We start from the raw sequence: 16755 nt of genomic DNA on the forward strand, positions 1-16755 counted from the left end.
TCCTCGTCAGTAGTAAACCCCGGGCTAGTCAGCCGTACAGTTCGCGGGCATTTTCGAGACTCGAGGGGTTCGAACCCTTGCGAACAAAGGATTGGAAGTAAACGCAAAGTAAAAACTGTGCTGATCGCTCACGTTCGCAGGCTTATTTCCCACCGAGAATAATCGTTTTTCACTCTCAAATATCAGCAGTGCATAACGGTAGATCCTCGGCGTAACATCCTTTTCCCTTCCGATCATGTGAGAAAAAATCAACGAGATTAGCCCGAAATCTCGTTCGTTGAACGAAACTGAGAAAGGAAGAAAAAAGGGTGGTCTCTCAGCATGAGGGCGACAAGGTACGTGCACCAGAGTCAATTCCATCCCACCTCCAATGAGAAATAGCCGAGAGATAAAGAGCTCCGTTAAAGATGGCAGTGTGTTTCTAACATGGACGGCTACGGGGATGCTGCGCGTGGACCCAAACCGAGATAAAATGTCCCCGTTTACATAATTTCGTCCACTGGGATTAATTACTTTATATTTCGCTCGCCATCGGCACCGTTATCCGACGATGTCATGCCCAAAATTTATGGTACATTATTTATCTCACTTACCGTGGCGGAAATCTGCGGCCGCAAGTATGGGACGACGAGGAAGGGGGTTGAAAATAAATCATTTTGTGTCGAGAATGCGTTTCACGAGCCTTTCCATTTCGTCTCGTGAGAAATACTTGTCTTGTCATTTCTCGTAGAAATTTTTATACTTTTTTTCAACATCTAACCAACCTACGATACGTAGCGAGGAATATCAAAAGTATTTGAAAATTTGAAAAGTATGCGCATGCATGTTAGCTCGGCTCGAATAGAATTTTTATAGAAACATCGCTAGAACAATTTCAGTAGTTAACGTTACAGTCTACAAAAGGGTTACTTTTATCGGACGAATTTTCGTAGACGAAAAGGAGATTTTGGGCCCGGAAGATGCTGCAAAGATTTCATCGAATTCTCCATTGATTAAAAATTGACGAAAATTTTCATAATATTCTCGAATATTCCTAAATAAAAGTCCGGTAAATGCGAAATTTAAATTCAACGTGTCCCATTTACTTGTTTTATTCGTGAGATGATCAGATCTCTCGTTCAGTATCACAGAAAGTTTCCTCCATAAGTAGGCTAGCACGACTGAAAGGTTACTGTCGATTTTTGACGTTTCATTTTAAAAAAATGGTGCCAAAAATCGGTAAAGATTTGTACATCTCGAAGAGATCGCTGCATGCCATTTTGAGGGATTCTGTGTCACGAGAGAGCTGGAGGTAAAATAACGGTGTATCGGCCAGGTCGGATCTCATCTCGACATGCGCGCATCGTTGGCCGAATATATTTTGTTAGAGTTTGATAAGTGCGACGATGGCTGTGGAGGAATGCTAGTATGTTAATGGCCGAGGGAATGGAAGTATTGTTCTATCGACTAATATTAGTATCGCGTTACTGCTGCACGACAAAAAGTACACGTATATAGAGTGAATTTCATTCGTGTATCTGTGATTTATGTGTGTATTGCGTTCGTATATTTGTCCATAAAGCCGGAAAGGTCTGAAGACCTGCCGGAAACGTGTGTCTTTCCATACAAAAATGATTGATCGACGACAGGATGAAAAGATTACACAAAAGAAAATATGTTTCTCCTGCTAGTTGTCAATTAGTTTTATTTTTTCTTCGATATTCCGATTCGTTAATAATTGCAAGAACAAAAGCTTTTTAATGAACCAATGAATATTTATTATTAGGATTATTAAAACTTGGGATTGATGATATGCCTTCCCACAGAACTCTCTCATTTAAAGCTTTGTCATTCCGTGGTTGTATTCTAGCTGAGTAAGATTGTTGTATCGATATTTTTAGCTGGAATAGCTGCATCGTCATGGAAACACTGGGCCGTTTAGGAAAATCATAAATGCATGATCAAACTAGGAGATATTTAAGGCGGGATTTACTGCTTCCAGTCACGAACCAATCAGAATTGATTTCACGAATTTTAAATTGTTTTCTGTACTTTTGATACAATGGACAATCATTCGTCACTTGAAATTCTTTGTGAATGGGAATTTTTCTATATGGGATACGATAATCGTTGAATAAATATTGCAAAAAATCTTTCGTCTCGAAATTAAAAAGTCTTTTCATTCCAGATTTGTTTTCGTAATCGATTGGACACAAAAGTATTTGAATAACTTATTTCACTGTTTTGCCATGACACTTAGTTTTCAAATGTTATCCGAGTTGACTGGTCTCCCGTTGCTATCTGACCTTCTTCTTTAAATTCGTACAACCTTCTTAACCCTCGCGGAGAGAAGTGATTAGTCTTTTCCACTTAAATCGATGGGTTTGTTTGGGTCAATTGGAGGATCACGAGTTCAGGTATTCTCGAGCGGACGTACACGTGCCAAAGCGTTTGCAGACAGGTAGACGCGACGTTGACAATTTTAGAGCGGCGGGAGAGGCATAATAATATTTATGTAAGTAGATGAGGGAAAAAGCTCGTGTCCAAGAGCTGGCGAACGAAGAATGCGACGGAAGGAGCCGGCATGTGAAAAGGCGCTGACCCTCCTTTCCCTTTGACCGGTACCCAGAGCCGAAGGGACGTTACAAGAGTCTTGAAGCCGCAGCGAAATTGGTTTTTTTCAATATTGCGGTAGATTAGACCTGAATACAGCGACGAAGAATCCTTTCCATCGCTCCTCCGCACCGACTCCGCATCGGACAATCGATGGAAAAAGGTATTCCGCGATGGGGCAAAAGAGGAACAACTCTCGGCTCGATTTTTCCACGAAACTTTTTTGTGCGCTTTGACGTTGCAACAAAAACGACTGTGTGTGAACACACGAGGCCATCCGGACGTAAATAAATGAAGCGATCGATATTTTGCCAGGAACTTTCAAGGCACTTTCGGTCGACGAGGAGGCTTCGAGGGACGCCAGAGCCGGAGGAACGAGGGTGAAAAAAGAGGAGCGTCGTGTCACGTGTTTCAGTTTTTATCTGTATTCGTTTATATACACACGTATCATGTAAAAATGCGGACGTCGATACGTAGATTCATGTGTATCTGTGCATTTATACGCCTCATCGATATATCATATTCTGCACGGAAATATCACGCGTAAGCAAAGGGACTCGAGAGAATAGTGAGAACGAGAAAAAAGACGGAGAGAAAAAACACGTAACTCGCTAATCCAGGGTTACAAACAGGGGCTTCCTAATCTTCTTTTCATGTAACAGACTTGACTCTCGCGACAGCGGTCGCGTGTCGACGCAGTTCTCCCCGCTGGATTTACTTTAACGTATCATCTATCGTCGAGCCCTGACGCGATCAGTTTGCCGGATATGTTGCGCCGGTAATGACACTCACACCTGGCAAAAAGTCGACACGCTCATCAGAGACCGAGCAAACACAGATTGCTCCTCGTTATCCTGCAGTCTTCAAATTATTTTTTACTTTTCCTCCGTTTCATAGTAATACGATAAGGAATCTCGTTTTTTAGGAATCTCGTGTTTTTCGGTTTGTGGACATTTTTTAGAAGACACCCTGCTAGAGTCGGTGGTAGAAATAATCAGCACGAATAACTTGAGTCTGAAGGGGATTGTGAAAATTGATTTTTCAATGTGTGATGAGAAAGTATTTTTGATTGGGTAACTCGTGAAATCGGAATGCAGAATTTTAGTGTTTCTAGTATTTTTGACCACGACTGAAAATGCCTTAAATCAAACTCGTCTGTGTCTCGTAACATGAAAAGTGAATATTATCAAATTTTTTTCGCACCTGATTAAAGTAACAAATCGCTTTCGTTCATTGATATCGTAAGTTTGAAAGCGACGTTGAATCGAAGGTACTCAAATTCCAAAATCGAGATCGTACGAATTACGATAACGTGAATGCTAATCACGATCGCGAATTATCGATAGCATCAATAACGTGAATCTGCGACGTAGTAAAACGACGGAGGAGTGGATCGTAGAGAGATTTGAAGATGATATAATTTGAGAAAAACACGCGATATTTAAATCATGAATCCCCGAGAACTAGCGCGGGCTTTCAAGAATCGTTCCACTTTGAATCCTCTTTTGAACGACGCACGCTGAATAAGCCCAGAAAACGATGAAAACGGTTCTAAAAACGAGTTTTTTTTCCGCACGCTTATTCAGGCACGGGTGTACATAGAAAGGAGGGTTGAAAAAGAGACACGTAATGTACGTAGCTTCCCCATTGAGTGAAGCAACTAAATTATGAATGGTGGTCGATAACGCTGAGACGCGTGCACCCCCTCGACGAAAGAAGTTACAACAAGACAATGATTCCTCACAATAAAACGAGCCCCAGCGATGTACACCTCCGCAGCGATAAAAAAAGGTCAACGTACAGCATTGCCGTCGATAAAAATACATTGAGAGCAACACCTGCTGTTCCGTTCGTCCAGTACACAAGGGTGTTATACGTAATGAGATTTTATCGTGCGACACCAAACTAAAAAAAGCATAATTTCTTCTATCACACGAAGAATCTCGTCACGGTGGTTGACTGTAAAAAAAAGTAGCATTCGCGTGTAAGATTAAGGCTGTAGAGCATTTCGAATAGGGATTGACGAGAGGAATGTTATTTCGGGCATTTTTCATATCCGTAATCGTGAAACTGTTACTTTCTATTCCCGAATAATTTTGTGGAGATTTTTCATTGTCGTTTTTATTGCTTGCAGTGATGTTGATGGCAGGGATTATTGCGGGGAATTAGAAAGGCGAGGTGCCTGAAGCTCCGCAAGGGTAACTGCGCTCGGCCGATTGTAAAGATCGGACGAAACACCGGGACGGAAGACGGATCGTTGGAACTTCATTTATCACGAAAAATATTCTCGAGGTGTCTTTGCGGCACGCTATCGGTGGTCCCCGAAGGGGTCCACTGCCAAACGGTGAAGGGTAAAGTGACCGAAGGGCGGGTTTTGGGGGGATGCAGCGCGAAGGGGTAGCGGCATGGAGGAGCCCTCACTTGAGGCTCTCATGCAAGCGGGCCTCATCTTCGTCGTCGGCGTCGCCATCATTCTCTCGAACCTCCTCATCATCGCCACTTACCTCAACTTCCGGGGTAAGAAACCCACTCGTTCGACTCGTGCTTTAATCACAATTTACCACCAGACCATTGTCGACGAATTAGAAGAAAAAACAATGAGACCCCAAGTGGTCCAAGCCCAACTTACATTTATTTTAAATTGTCAAAATATTTTGAGTCCCCTAAACTTTTATTTTGCGTCCGAAAATCATCGGGGAGAGCATCATTTCGTTGTTTTCAGCCATTAAAAAAAGCAAAGTACCCGACGAATAGGAAAGATTTAAAAAAAACACTCCTAACTCTTCAAATTAAGTTTGATGCCTCGTGTCATCCCGACAGCCTCGTACTTGCATTATTTCTCCTCGAAGTCCCGATAGAAGGTCGTTACTCTATCAAATAAAGTTCAAATTGATAAATCTATGATGTTTTTTTGCCAACCACGCCAACTGCCAGGTCCCTCCGAGGTGATAAACTACTATTTGCTATCGTTGGCGTCGGCGGATCTTCTATGCGGTCTGCTGGTAGTACCACTCTCGGTATATCCGGCGCTCGTTAGAAGATGGGTCTACGGGGACATAGTATGCCGTTTGGTCGGTTACCTCGAGGTCACTCTCTGGGGGGTCTCGGTCTACACCTTCATGTGGATCTCTGTCGATCGCTATCTCGCAATCAGGTAAACTATCTGCCCTAATACTCGCGTGACCTTCACCGTGGGCCACTCAGGCTATCCTCTATTTAGCAACGTTCATACCCGTGTCGTCACTTCTATAACTTGCGGTGCTGAACATTCGTAGCAGAAATCTCATTAATGGGACAATGACGCTGTGACCAGAGTGCAACTTACAAGTGAATGTGACTGGAACAAGCTTGGGAAACGATAGGAAATCCTTTTTGGTTATTTCATGATCATGGAGTCGGTCAACTGTACCGACTGGGGAATGAAGAATTTTTAAATCATGAGATTTCTGAATTATGCTTTTGGTTGAATGCAAAAATAATCGTGAGCAGCGTTGTTGTTCCATTTCAGTGGTATAAAAAACTGTCGTTTGAAGCTTATTCAAAATTTTGCTCGATATTACAAGTTCTATCGACACAGAGCTTTCGAAAAACACTACTTTTGGGATGTCAGCAAGAAAAAATTAAACTCCATTGGTCGTGGAAAGTTTTATGACTCGACGGGGCAAAAGTCGTTTTGCTTTCACTATTGCTCGTGCTTGACGAGTACGTACGAAATTGTCTTGATATAAAGGAAATAAAAGTTGCTTGACTCACGGGAGCTGAACGTTCCTTTTTCAAGCAATATTTAGCCAGGAATTAAGCTCGTTTGCCACGTACGTGGCACTTGTACTGATATGGAATTTTCTGAATTTGGATATTTGCCAGGAAACCACTACGATACGAGACCGTACAGACAAAAACTCGTTGCCAGTGTTGGATGGTCTTCACATGGATAAGCGTGGCCATGATATGCTGCCCACCGTTGCTCGGCTTCAACAAGCCGATCTTCGATCGCGAGGCCTTCATATGCATGCTGGATTGGGGAAACATGGCCGCCTACACAATCACCCTATCGATACTCGTACTCGGTCCTTCGGTCATAACAATCGTGTACACGTACTTCTACATATTCTCAATGATGCGACGACTCAGATCCGGTGTGCCGATACACGACAAAGAGTACGCGACGGCGTTGTCCGAAAATCTCAGCAATCCAAGCCACATCATGTCCTTCGTTCTTGTAATGGCGTTTTGGGTATCCTGGGCACCGTACGCCGGACTCAGGATCTACTCCAGCCTTAACGGACCACCTCAGGTATTCTCATCTTTTAAATTCTTATTTCCTCGTTCTAAGAAAGTTGAGGCCGTACAGTCATTTTTTTGACCCAAAAGTTATGACCTGTACCTTTCAAAGGTTAGGCCAGTTTACAGTTTGGCAATGTTGCATACACTTTAAAGAAGAGCTGGGAAAAAAAAGACGAAAAACTGGTGAAAGCTCAGTCGAAAACACGGACGGTGACGATCCTAGCCTCAAAAAACTGCACGGGAAACAGATTATTATTAATATAATCTCAGCAAATCTCCTAATAAATCTGAAGAAAAATTGACATTATTCAGCAAGCCTTGCTCATGTTGCCCAAAAAATTTCATATTTTGAGCATCATTTTTAACGGAGATATCACCGAATGTGTCTTGACTTCCATAAGGTTACATGTTATTTGGCCCAAATTGTTATTGATTTTTCTCAGCAACGACGCTCCTAAACTGTCTGAAAATTTAACTGATTTTTTCTTTTTTACACTTCGCTTTATAAGATGCAATCGGTTTAAAAGCGATGACATCATTTTCATTCCAATGCCTCAACTTCCTTAATCCAGTCGACTAACTGCCCTCGGAGCGCTTTTCTAAATTCATACGACTTCAAAATTCCTCATTCGATCTTCCAATCACCTCAATGTTGCTGAATGCTTATTCCTTGATAAAATTATCGATCGAAATCCCGAAATAATCAGGGTGCGTTTTGCTATTACTGCGGAAGTGCAGACATCGCGTTTCGTGACTCTGAAAACAGCTCGTCTAAAGGAGTGTCCTGGAAGTCGGGTTTTTAAAAACATTTTCATTTTCTCCCAACGCAGGTGCCATTCCTGAACTTTGCAGTCGTCTGGTTCGGGGTGACGAACAGTTTCTGGAAGGCTTTGGTACTGGGTACCCTGAGCCCCCAGTTCCGTCTAGCAGCGAGGGTCCTTTGTCTGACATTGTGTTGTCGTCAGCGAAGACTTCCGCCCGAATTGCTCGGCCTGGACGACGACGATTAAAGATCTCGGCAGGAGCAGCCGAACGAGAAGCAGAAGAAAAGTAACTAACGAGGAGGAAGTGATAAGGTGAACGAAGGCCGGAAAAAACCGTTGCAAAATGTAGAGCGCCGCGCATTCTTAGAGCATCGCTGTTTATCGACGATTCTTTACGATCCAAAAATCTTTCGGTCGGGGGACACTGTTTGATTGAGTGGACGAAGGGAGAAAACGGGGGCTGAAGATGGACTTGGAATGGGGCAAATTGGGGGATGGCCGTGAGCGATCGGGTACTCAGTATTTGGCAAGAGCAAAATCTCGCTTCGCTCAATCTCTCGTTAACGAAAGGAAAATAACAATAACCAAAGAAAACACATTATTTAGAGTAAGATCGGGAAATAAAGTTTCTGAATAATAACTAAAATGATTATTCATACGGGAATAAGTAACGGGAGCTCGGGACGAAAACGGCGATGTTGAATGTCTTGAAAAAAAAAATAAAACAAATGTTAAATAATCGTTGCCTACGTACGTCTTAAGATCACGCTCAATATGTGTCGTAGTCGAGCCAAAAATGTGTCGCACGTGTTGACCGCGATCCCCATCGTCGTGTCTGTACTCGATTAACACTGAACAAACCAAAGAAGCTGAAAACTGAAAAAAATATTACCAAAAACGTCATAAAAAATTACGAGTAAAGATGTTTATGAAAAAACAAAAACTAGTCAATTAACGGAGATGTCTCTACGAATGTGAAGCGCTCGCGTCAGTCGAAATGTGCTGTATGAGAGGGCGATTCGAGAAATAAAGATAACGGACGATTGGGATTGAAAGGAGATGAAAACGGGAGTGTTCACAAAGTTCGCGCGCGATACGCGAAGCTGCTCGCAAAACAAACGTTCAATGGGCTTACGGGGTCGTAGTTCACGAGACTCCGTCAAAATTTCTCGCTTATAAACAAAAAAAGAAGATGAAAATTGATGAATACGAATTAAGCGAAAAAAATAAATAAATCATGAAGCTTCGCTGGCAATCGGGAGGAAAGTAAGTGAACGTACAGAAAAAACGACGATTGAATATTTTGGGTGGATTATAAAACCCTCGTTTGATTTAGACGTTTCGCAAGCAATTTCGATGTTATTTCATTAAAACGATGAGGAACTTTGACAGTTGGTTTTACAGAGGGAGCCACGGCCCCGTGAAGGACCGTAAACTCCGAAACGTTTTTTTCGTATTCTCTTCGAATTACATAGTTAGTATACCAAGCGAGATTTAAAAGACACATTTAACGGCAGTTTAAGGAATAAGAGCGTAGCGCAATCAGCGAATGTCGCAAAGATCCAAGCTAAAAACGAGATGAAAAATTCAATAAAAGCGTTTATTGACTTATCAATTATCTTAAAGATTATGATAACTATTGGCGTCTTTTTTCAAGGGCTTCAATGGGCTAAGGCACATTTTATGGGAGAATTCAAAAATTGACTTTCCATTTAAAACACTAGGTCGCAAATGCTATCAATTTTTTCCTTTGAACAATGAAGAATGGAAAAGTCGTTGAATTTTTTTTTAAATTCATTTTCAAAGAGTCTCGATCATTGTTCAAAATCCGTGTGAAATACTCTCTGTAAAATTCCGTCACGCACCGATGAGGCCCAACCGAAAAGTCGCGACGTGAAAATTTCCTCGGCGAAAGAGAAAAAAATAAACAAAATTTGGCTCAACTTTGCATCATGTCTACACGATTCGGATATTAAAGATTTTGAAAAATAATGAAAATATAGAGCTTAGCATTAATTAGGCTTATAGACGTGGGCGCGCAGCGGGACTGCCACTTCGTTATCAAAGGTTCGTGATATCACATCTATTCGTCGGTGAAACAAAAAATAATAATAAAAATGAAGAAAAAAAGATTGAAAGGAGAGAACGATAACGTTGCGTGAAATTAGTGGGAGTCACGAAACCGACGGGGAAGGGTGCCATGGGTTAATACAGTAGTAAACATTTTCTATTACAATTATTGTTAAAAATCGTATAAATTCGTATTAATTGGACTCTTGATAATCGATTGTTAACCGAATGTGGATGATTTATCAACTGTTTATTATCGATAAGTTATTTTTCGATTGGTGCCCATTCTCGGACCCGATGGATCCTGAAAAATATAAAAAAAAACGAGTGAGAGAACGAACGAGAAATAGAGAGAGAAAGAAGAAGACATTATTGAGTGAATAACATATGAAGTGAGAAATATTAAGTAGACATTAGGAACGGTGAAATGAATTAAATAACGTATTGAAAAAAGAGATGAAGGAAAATGCGAGGATATATTAATACAACATATGAAAAAAGCGAGAAAATACTGTTCGAATTAGTTTTTAAAAGAAATGCATACAAAACGTCGTTTCAACGGAGTGTAAATAGTGTTATAATAATGATAAAAATGCTTGAATTATAAGTAACTCGTTTTATGGAAAATATAAAACGCGTCACGATCGATCGCTATTGTTTTCAAATTATATATATTATACACTTATGAGGATTCTCGACACACCAATATAAGATTTAAAAAAACGTTTAAAAAATGAGATGTATAATAAAAAAAAAGGTACGAGTTTATTTGTCGTTTTTCAGTCTCCACTTTTCTCTTTCTCTGTCTCTCTTTCTCTCTCTTTTCTTTTTTTCTATTTCTTCGCTTCTTCTCTCTCTCTCCCTCTGTCCGTCTGTCTTTTTCTAATCTTTCTTTTTTGTTGTTCAATGCTCGACGTCTACACTATATTTTTGCTTAGTCATGGAATCAACGAACGATCGAATCTTGGTGTCTTTCATTATTCCTTCTTCTTTTCTTCAATTATTTCTGTCAATGAGGCATACTCACCAGAAAAGTAGGATTGTGTATGAGCATATATTCCTATTAATTAGATCACACGGACTTTTCTTATAGAGATTTTTCGAACGCAAAGATTTATTGGGTAAATCTTTGAAACGTGCACTCCAAAATAGTAAAAATGATAAATTTGTCAAAAATGAATGAGCCTTTTGAGAAAAATTGTTAAAAAATGTTTCCAGTTGCACCCAAACGAACCGAATTTGAGCAAAGATTTTCTCGAGCAATGAATTAACCTCATGGAATGAACTCAACACCCAGCGGTTTCAAAATGCGAATAAAATATTTGCAATTACGATATTTTATCGAATATCCCTAGCCTCATGAATGCCAAACTCAGCTTCGATTCAATGCCTCGAGATTAACGCTTTGCCACTCGAATTGTCGAATGGCGCTTCGCACTTTCGAATCGTAAATTCAATTTGAGAATGAACAACACCAAAAGTTTCGCAATTTTAGACACCGAGAACCTCAAATTTTGGAAAACAATTGCTTATCAAGAGACGCGCTAGCGGCTCGACGCCAAGTATTAAAAGGAAAAACAGCAGCGCGTAAAGAAAAAGCCAGAGTGAGCCCTGCCCCACTCTTGTATACGCGAATATGCCGATTTATGACGTCACAGAGTTTTCAAACGGCACTTGCGGACAAACCATATTATTAAAAATCAATTTCTACACGTTAATGCAAAATTACAAAGTTCCGATGTTCTCTTTATCAATGCTTCAGTAATTGTATCATTTCCGTACTTCGTTAAATGTCCGGGAAAAGAAGCCACGCAGGAAATGTTGATCGACACAAAAGTCGGATGCGAATAGAACGTAGGAAGAAAAACTAATAGTCGTTGAGCTTTGCCCAACGAACACTGAGAACCGCCAAAATCAGCAGTATTCACGGAAAAAAACGAAGAAAAATAACTTAGTAGTAAAAGTACGAAATAAATCGTGAAAAGAATAACTAATAAGCCATAAATTCGATATTAATGATATATTGATATGACATGAATGGTATACTGTTGGAATCTATAACGAAATTCTAAAGGAATCTAAAGATTAATGAAGGGAGCGTTAGACGACCGCGGGAAGAGCGTCGAGATCCTCAGTTGTCTTTCTATTGCGTTTTAAATGTCGAATAGCATCAGGTCCCAGACGACAGCGAATCGTGCCTATTTCCGAGTTCGTATGAACGACGAAAACGAGGGAGGAAAAAATTAAGAGGGTGGCAAAAAAAACTGAAGATTCAACGTTAGTAAAAACGGAAGGTACCAAAGACTACGAAGGGCAACGTGAATGCTAAATAAGGAGGGAAAATAACAACAAACGTTACTGTGGCATCCTAATTCCATGGTGTGGCATAATCCGTCTCGGACTTATCACTAAAAACATGATTATTCGTGGAGCTTCCGTCGAGAATCAAAAAAATGCTTTCACTTCCGATTCCTTTTGGGATGAAAAGTCATTTCGTTTTGTGAAAAGTCTCAGAGGGAAGACGAGGGCTCAGAGAACTATGACGCCACAGTAGTTTTCGATATTATGTTTCCTCTTTCTATCCACGCATACGAACTTTTGTGAGTCTGCAGCTCGGTACAGCTGATGATTCAGTCGTTTCGGTTGAAATAAGGAAGCAATGCTAAATCGCTCGATCCACGTTCGTCCTTCAGGTACCCACCAAAGGGAGTGAGTTACCGATTGTAGTAATCGACGGACTCATACATGGACTGAAATTGCGAATGACGAGGCAATTTCACAAATGAGATGATTAAACACGAGAAAATATAAATGAAGCGAAAGATTGTGAAATAAAAAGAAAAACTGAAGAGAATAATAAAAGTTGAACGGATATATTGGTCCCTGGCAGTTTCCCGGGCGGCCTTCATTATTAACGATTAATTACAATTTTTGTACCTAGTTGCTAGTTTTGTACTAGTTTTGTAACGTACCTCATCATGGGCGTGCTGTTATTAAATATTTTAAATCGACGTCGAAAAACTATATTGCGTCAAGAGAAAGGGAACGAAGAGATGACATTGTTCGGTAATTGTATGCGCTGATACTCGACAAGTTTGTCATCGACACAAATGCGAGGGAGAGAAAAAGTGATTACAGATCCAGAAAAGAGAGAGTGATTTTTCTGTATCAGAATTGGTAAAGATCTTTTATGGATTTTCTTTATCGTTTATGCAGAAAAAGTGAAATTCGATCGAAGCACTTTAGAAAACCCTGAATCACACAATTTTTTTCTTCAGCAAAGAAAATCATGTGATGATGGTATTCCTCAGAGTGTGCATTAATGAAGCTGCGACATTGATGCACTCGACGAGGAGCTGCTCGTTGTTAAGGCAAAACGAGACGAATCTGCGAGAACCGAAACTGCAGAACACTCATTTACTTTGACTTTGTATTTTAAAAAAATGTACATTGAATAATTTTCACAATTTGGATCGAATATGCTGATATTTAGTGAGTTTTTATTAAGCACCTGATCATTTTTAAACGTTCTGTCAGTGCTGTTGTTAAATAAAAAATACGACTCAATTTTTTTCCATCCGCAGAAGTCCAGAAAAAAATAAGAGCTTGTAACTGGAAATAATACTGAGAGAATGGAATACATAGAGAGTATGAAGGAACGCTGAATTGGTAGAAAGTGTGATTGTATGCGGAAAGAAAAGAGACTTTGAAAGAGAAATAATAATGAAGAAACGACGAAAAATAAATGGGTGCTGTGACGATACTGTATAATGATTAAAATGATGACGGTACGATTAGATCGATTCTTGTCCTAGGGTCTATAGAGTAGCAAGAAATTCCAATAATAAACAGTGAGAGTGTAGTTGCTGCAATTTCACATCGTGCTCAACTATTATATGGAAGCATCACTTTTATTCGAAGTCGCTGTCTCACGTAGTTATTTATTCCTCCATTTTCCTCAAATTCCAAATAACCATATTGACTCATCGTATATGCGAAAAAATATGAGCCGTTCTTTTCAAAGGTGAAAACAAATTTGACCCACTTGTCAAACGTTGTTGTGTAATTTACAATCCTGGTATGTGGGTCGATGAGTAAATTTCTTTCTTTGCACACCAAGGGTAAGTATACCAGGCAACAATGCATCTTAACCGTCCAACATCACGATAACGGCGCAGCTCCGTATACACAGTGCCTCACGAGTCGCCTCTGCACCACAATGTCGAGGCTGACACACGGAATTCTGTAGAGTCGAACAATCTACACAAATTTCTTTGGGGATTGAGCTTGTTGAAATTATGACAAGCAAAGTCGAAGAATATCCGAAAAACTGTATGCAACTGTTGGTCCAATGGGCAGAGAATCCCATCGTTCATTCTGGGCAATACAGAAAACGCCGAACATTGGGAACGTTCAGACTTACAGAGCTGCGCTCTGCAGTGAATTCAAATTGCGTTCTGAGAATATTAACTGACGAGTATGAACGATATAGAAAAATAATGAAAATTTTCACGTGCTCCAATAGCGTGAAAGATTGCTCGATAAAGTTATTGGTCAAGAAACCTCCAAAGAAAAATCTCTAAAGATGATTCGGAATGCATCAATTTCAGCATCCCCGTGATACAAAAGTGAAAAACGAGCTTGCAGAGCTGCGTGGATTTGGTTTATAATGGCAAGACGCGATTGTGAATATTGATGCAGCTCTGAGTCAGTGCTTCAACACTAGCTGAATCCTTCTCGATCTCGACAGATTTCCATCAATGCGAATGCACATCGAGCGAGAATATTTATTCCCAAACGCCGACTCCTCGCCAGTCACAACGTCGTATTGACTTCTTCCCTGTGAAACAGCATTCGAAAAAATATAAATCGATTAGCGACGTCCAATCCGGTGCACCGATAGCAAGAAGTGGGCGTGGCGAATGCAAAGTAAAATGTACTCGGTGTAGCAAAAACCTTCTCCCTCTGCGTGCCCCATTTCCCAGTCTACCGTGTCACCATTTGCTGATCGATATTTCATGAAGCATGCCGACGAAAAGAAAATCTTAGGAAGACTTTTTTCAAAATTTTTCTCGGCTACTCGTGCCCTCGACGTTTGAGTCGACTTTTGAGATACTCGATATATCGAGAGAATTTACATGTACGTATGCAGGACCGGAGAGATCGAAGAAACGTGCAAGTACGCGAGCGAGGGTAGTTCGCTCGACGATGGCGTGTCTGACCTGTTACAGGCTGGCACTACTTCGAGCCGAGGCGTATATCTTGGTCGTCAAACAACGTACCCATATATACAGGATTTCCTTATGTTTGTATATTTATATATGGTCTTACTGTGCAATCGTTTTCGTCGTCTCGATGTTTTTTTGCAGGCTTTTATGCCCGAGCACACTTCGCGTATGTAAAATAAAATAGGAGGCAATGCAGCCTGATTTTTCAGCCGCATACTTCAGGAAGTAACGATGAAACGAGAGCAGCCATGAAAATGAAAGAAAAAAAATAAAAATGAACACGGGATTTGCACCTTAAATCGAAATCATGCGCTTGCATACGAATATGAATAATCAAGTTCGGTGTAACCCCTGCAATGTTTTCTCGAAGCCTTTTATGCACGATAACTTTTCCAACTCTTGGTTTTCTTTCGTTTTTAATTTTGTTTGTTTTTTAATTTTGTAAACTGGAGTTTGTGGCAATTCCTCGGGCGGTATTCGCTCGGTGAGAGTCTTGCCAAGAAAACAATTTTCGAAGTATTCGTTCAGCGAGAGTTGCTTGAGCTTGATTGGAGATCTCGAGGGGTCGGGCACCGTCGAAGGCAACATTGTTGGGCCGATAATAGCTGAGGACGTAGATTGAGAAAGCCAAGAATATAGCAAGAAAAAGAAGAACAATGGTAAAAGAGTGGGAGTAGATTGAGCTAAGGGTAACTTACCTAAGAAACGAAGGGATCGTTTAGTTATTGTCGCATAACAGTACAAGCTGCGCATGTGAAAGCAGCTCGTATCTCAAAGGATAAGAGAGATAAAAACAAATATTGCAAAACGAGAAATCTTAGACGAGTGGCAGTTTTCAAGTTTGACGTTAATCGAGAGAGATTTTCACGATGACGGACGAAGAGGAAGCCAAAGTGAGTCGAACATTTGGAAAGTTATTATATTCTACGAATATCGACTCTCGGGTACGGTTGTGTCAGCTAACTCTTGATACCAAATCGTCCCAAGCCAATGAGAAAATTTTAATAAATTTTCACATGATGGAATCTTCAAGGCAGTCGACGATGTTCACACGAATAAAAAATGGCTCTCGTCTTCTCTGCCATACCATTGTGATAAAAATCAGTTGGGTACACGTGACACGTGTTCCGAAACTATAAAGATAAATTTACAGAAAAGTGGCACGAACTGCGATGAAAGAAGTCTCCTATAAACGGTGTTCTATTTTGTGTGACTCACCAAACGTCCCAGAACAAACGTCATTTTGCTGCTATACATAATCGCTGAATTCCTAGAAAGATAATCTCTATCCTCGTGTCTACGATCAACGACTACCTTAAATTCAATAATTTCCAAGCAGAGATCTGCCAGAGAGATATAAACGAATAAACGAATTTTTTTCTATAGGAATTCGTTGTGCTTCGAAGCAGCGAAGTTTCGACTGAAATTTAAGGACACACTGTATACGTGAATTTCCTTTATACATCGACACACAGACGTGGCTTTGCAGGTAGAACGCGCGTACACATATATTTGCATAACATGGTCTGAGATATGCAAAGAAGAGTTGTTTTAAAATATGGTTGAGGAATCCCAACTTCCATCGTAAAGTTATACGATATGGCGCCTGTGCAAGAAGGTGCCGATGCGTGAGAGGGTGTAAAAATGCAAAGTAGTAACAGTGACGATGAGTCAGACGATTATCAGGTTGATAAACTCACCTTCACACGCCATCCCGTTTCCTGGTCTGGGCTCGTTCTACCCGGCAATAGCTCGCAGATAGGCTTGGAAACAGGGGAAAATACTCAACACGATTGTAGTTGCTAATTATACGCTAA

General features: G+C 40.5%; 1 protein-coding gene across 5 annotated transcripts; it reads left to right on the forward strand.

Moving 5' to 3' along the window:
* DopEcR (G-protein coupled receptor DopEcR) lies at nucleotides 1-13630 on the forward strand. 5 transcript variants are annotated; one of them, XM_043420887.1, is made up of 5 exons: nucleotides 1-335; nucleotides 4727-5109; nucleotides 5527-5746; nucleotides 6457-6886; nucleotides 7707-13630. In XM_043420887.1, the coding sequence occupies exons 2-5, from the start codon at nucleotides 4998-5000 to the stop codon at nucleotides 7884-7886; spliced, it is 942 nt and encodes a 313-aa protein (XP_043276822.1). In that variant the 5' UTR covers nucleotides 1-335; nucleotides 4727-4997; the 3' UTR covers nucleotides 7887-13630. The 5 variants fall into 5 exon arrangements, with proteins under 5 accessions (XP_043276822.1, XP_043276825.1, XP_043276823.1 ...); XM_043420890.1 differs by lacking the exon at nucleotides 1-335 and adding an exon at nucleotides 3378-4468; XM_043420888.1 differs by lacking the exon at nucleotides 1-335 and adding an exon at nucleotides 3378-4383.
* The last annotated feature ends 3125 nt before the right edge of the window (nucleotides 13631-16755 follow it).

This window comes from Venturia canescens, chromosome 6, assembly GCF_019457755.1.
Source record: "Venturia canescens isolate UGA chromosome 6, ASM1945775v1, whole genome shotgun sequence".
Lineage (NCBI taxonomy): Eukaryota > Metazoa > Arthropoda > Insecta > Hymenoptera > Ichneumonidae > Venturia > Venturia canescens.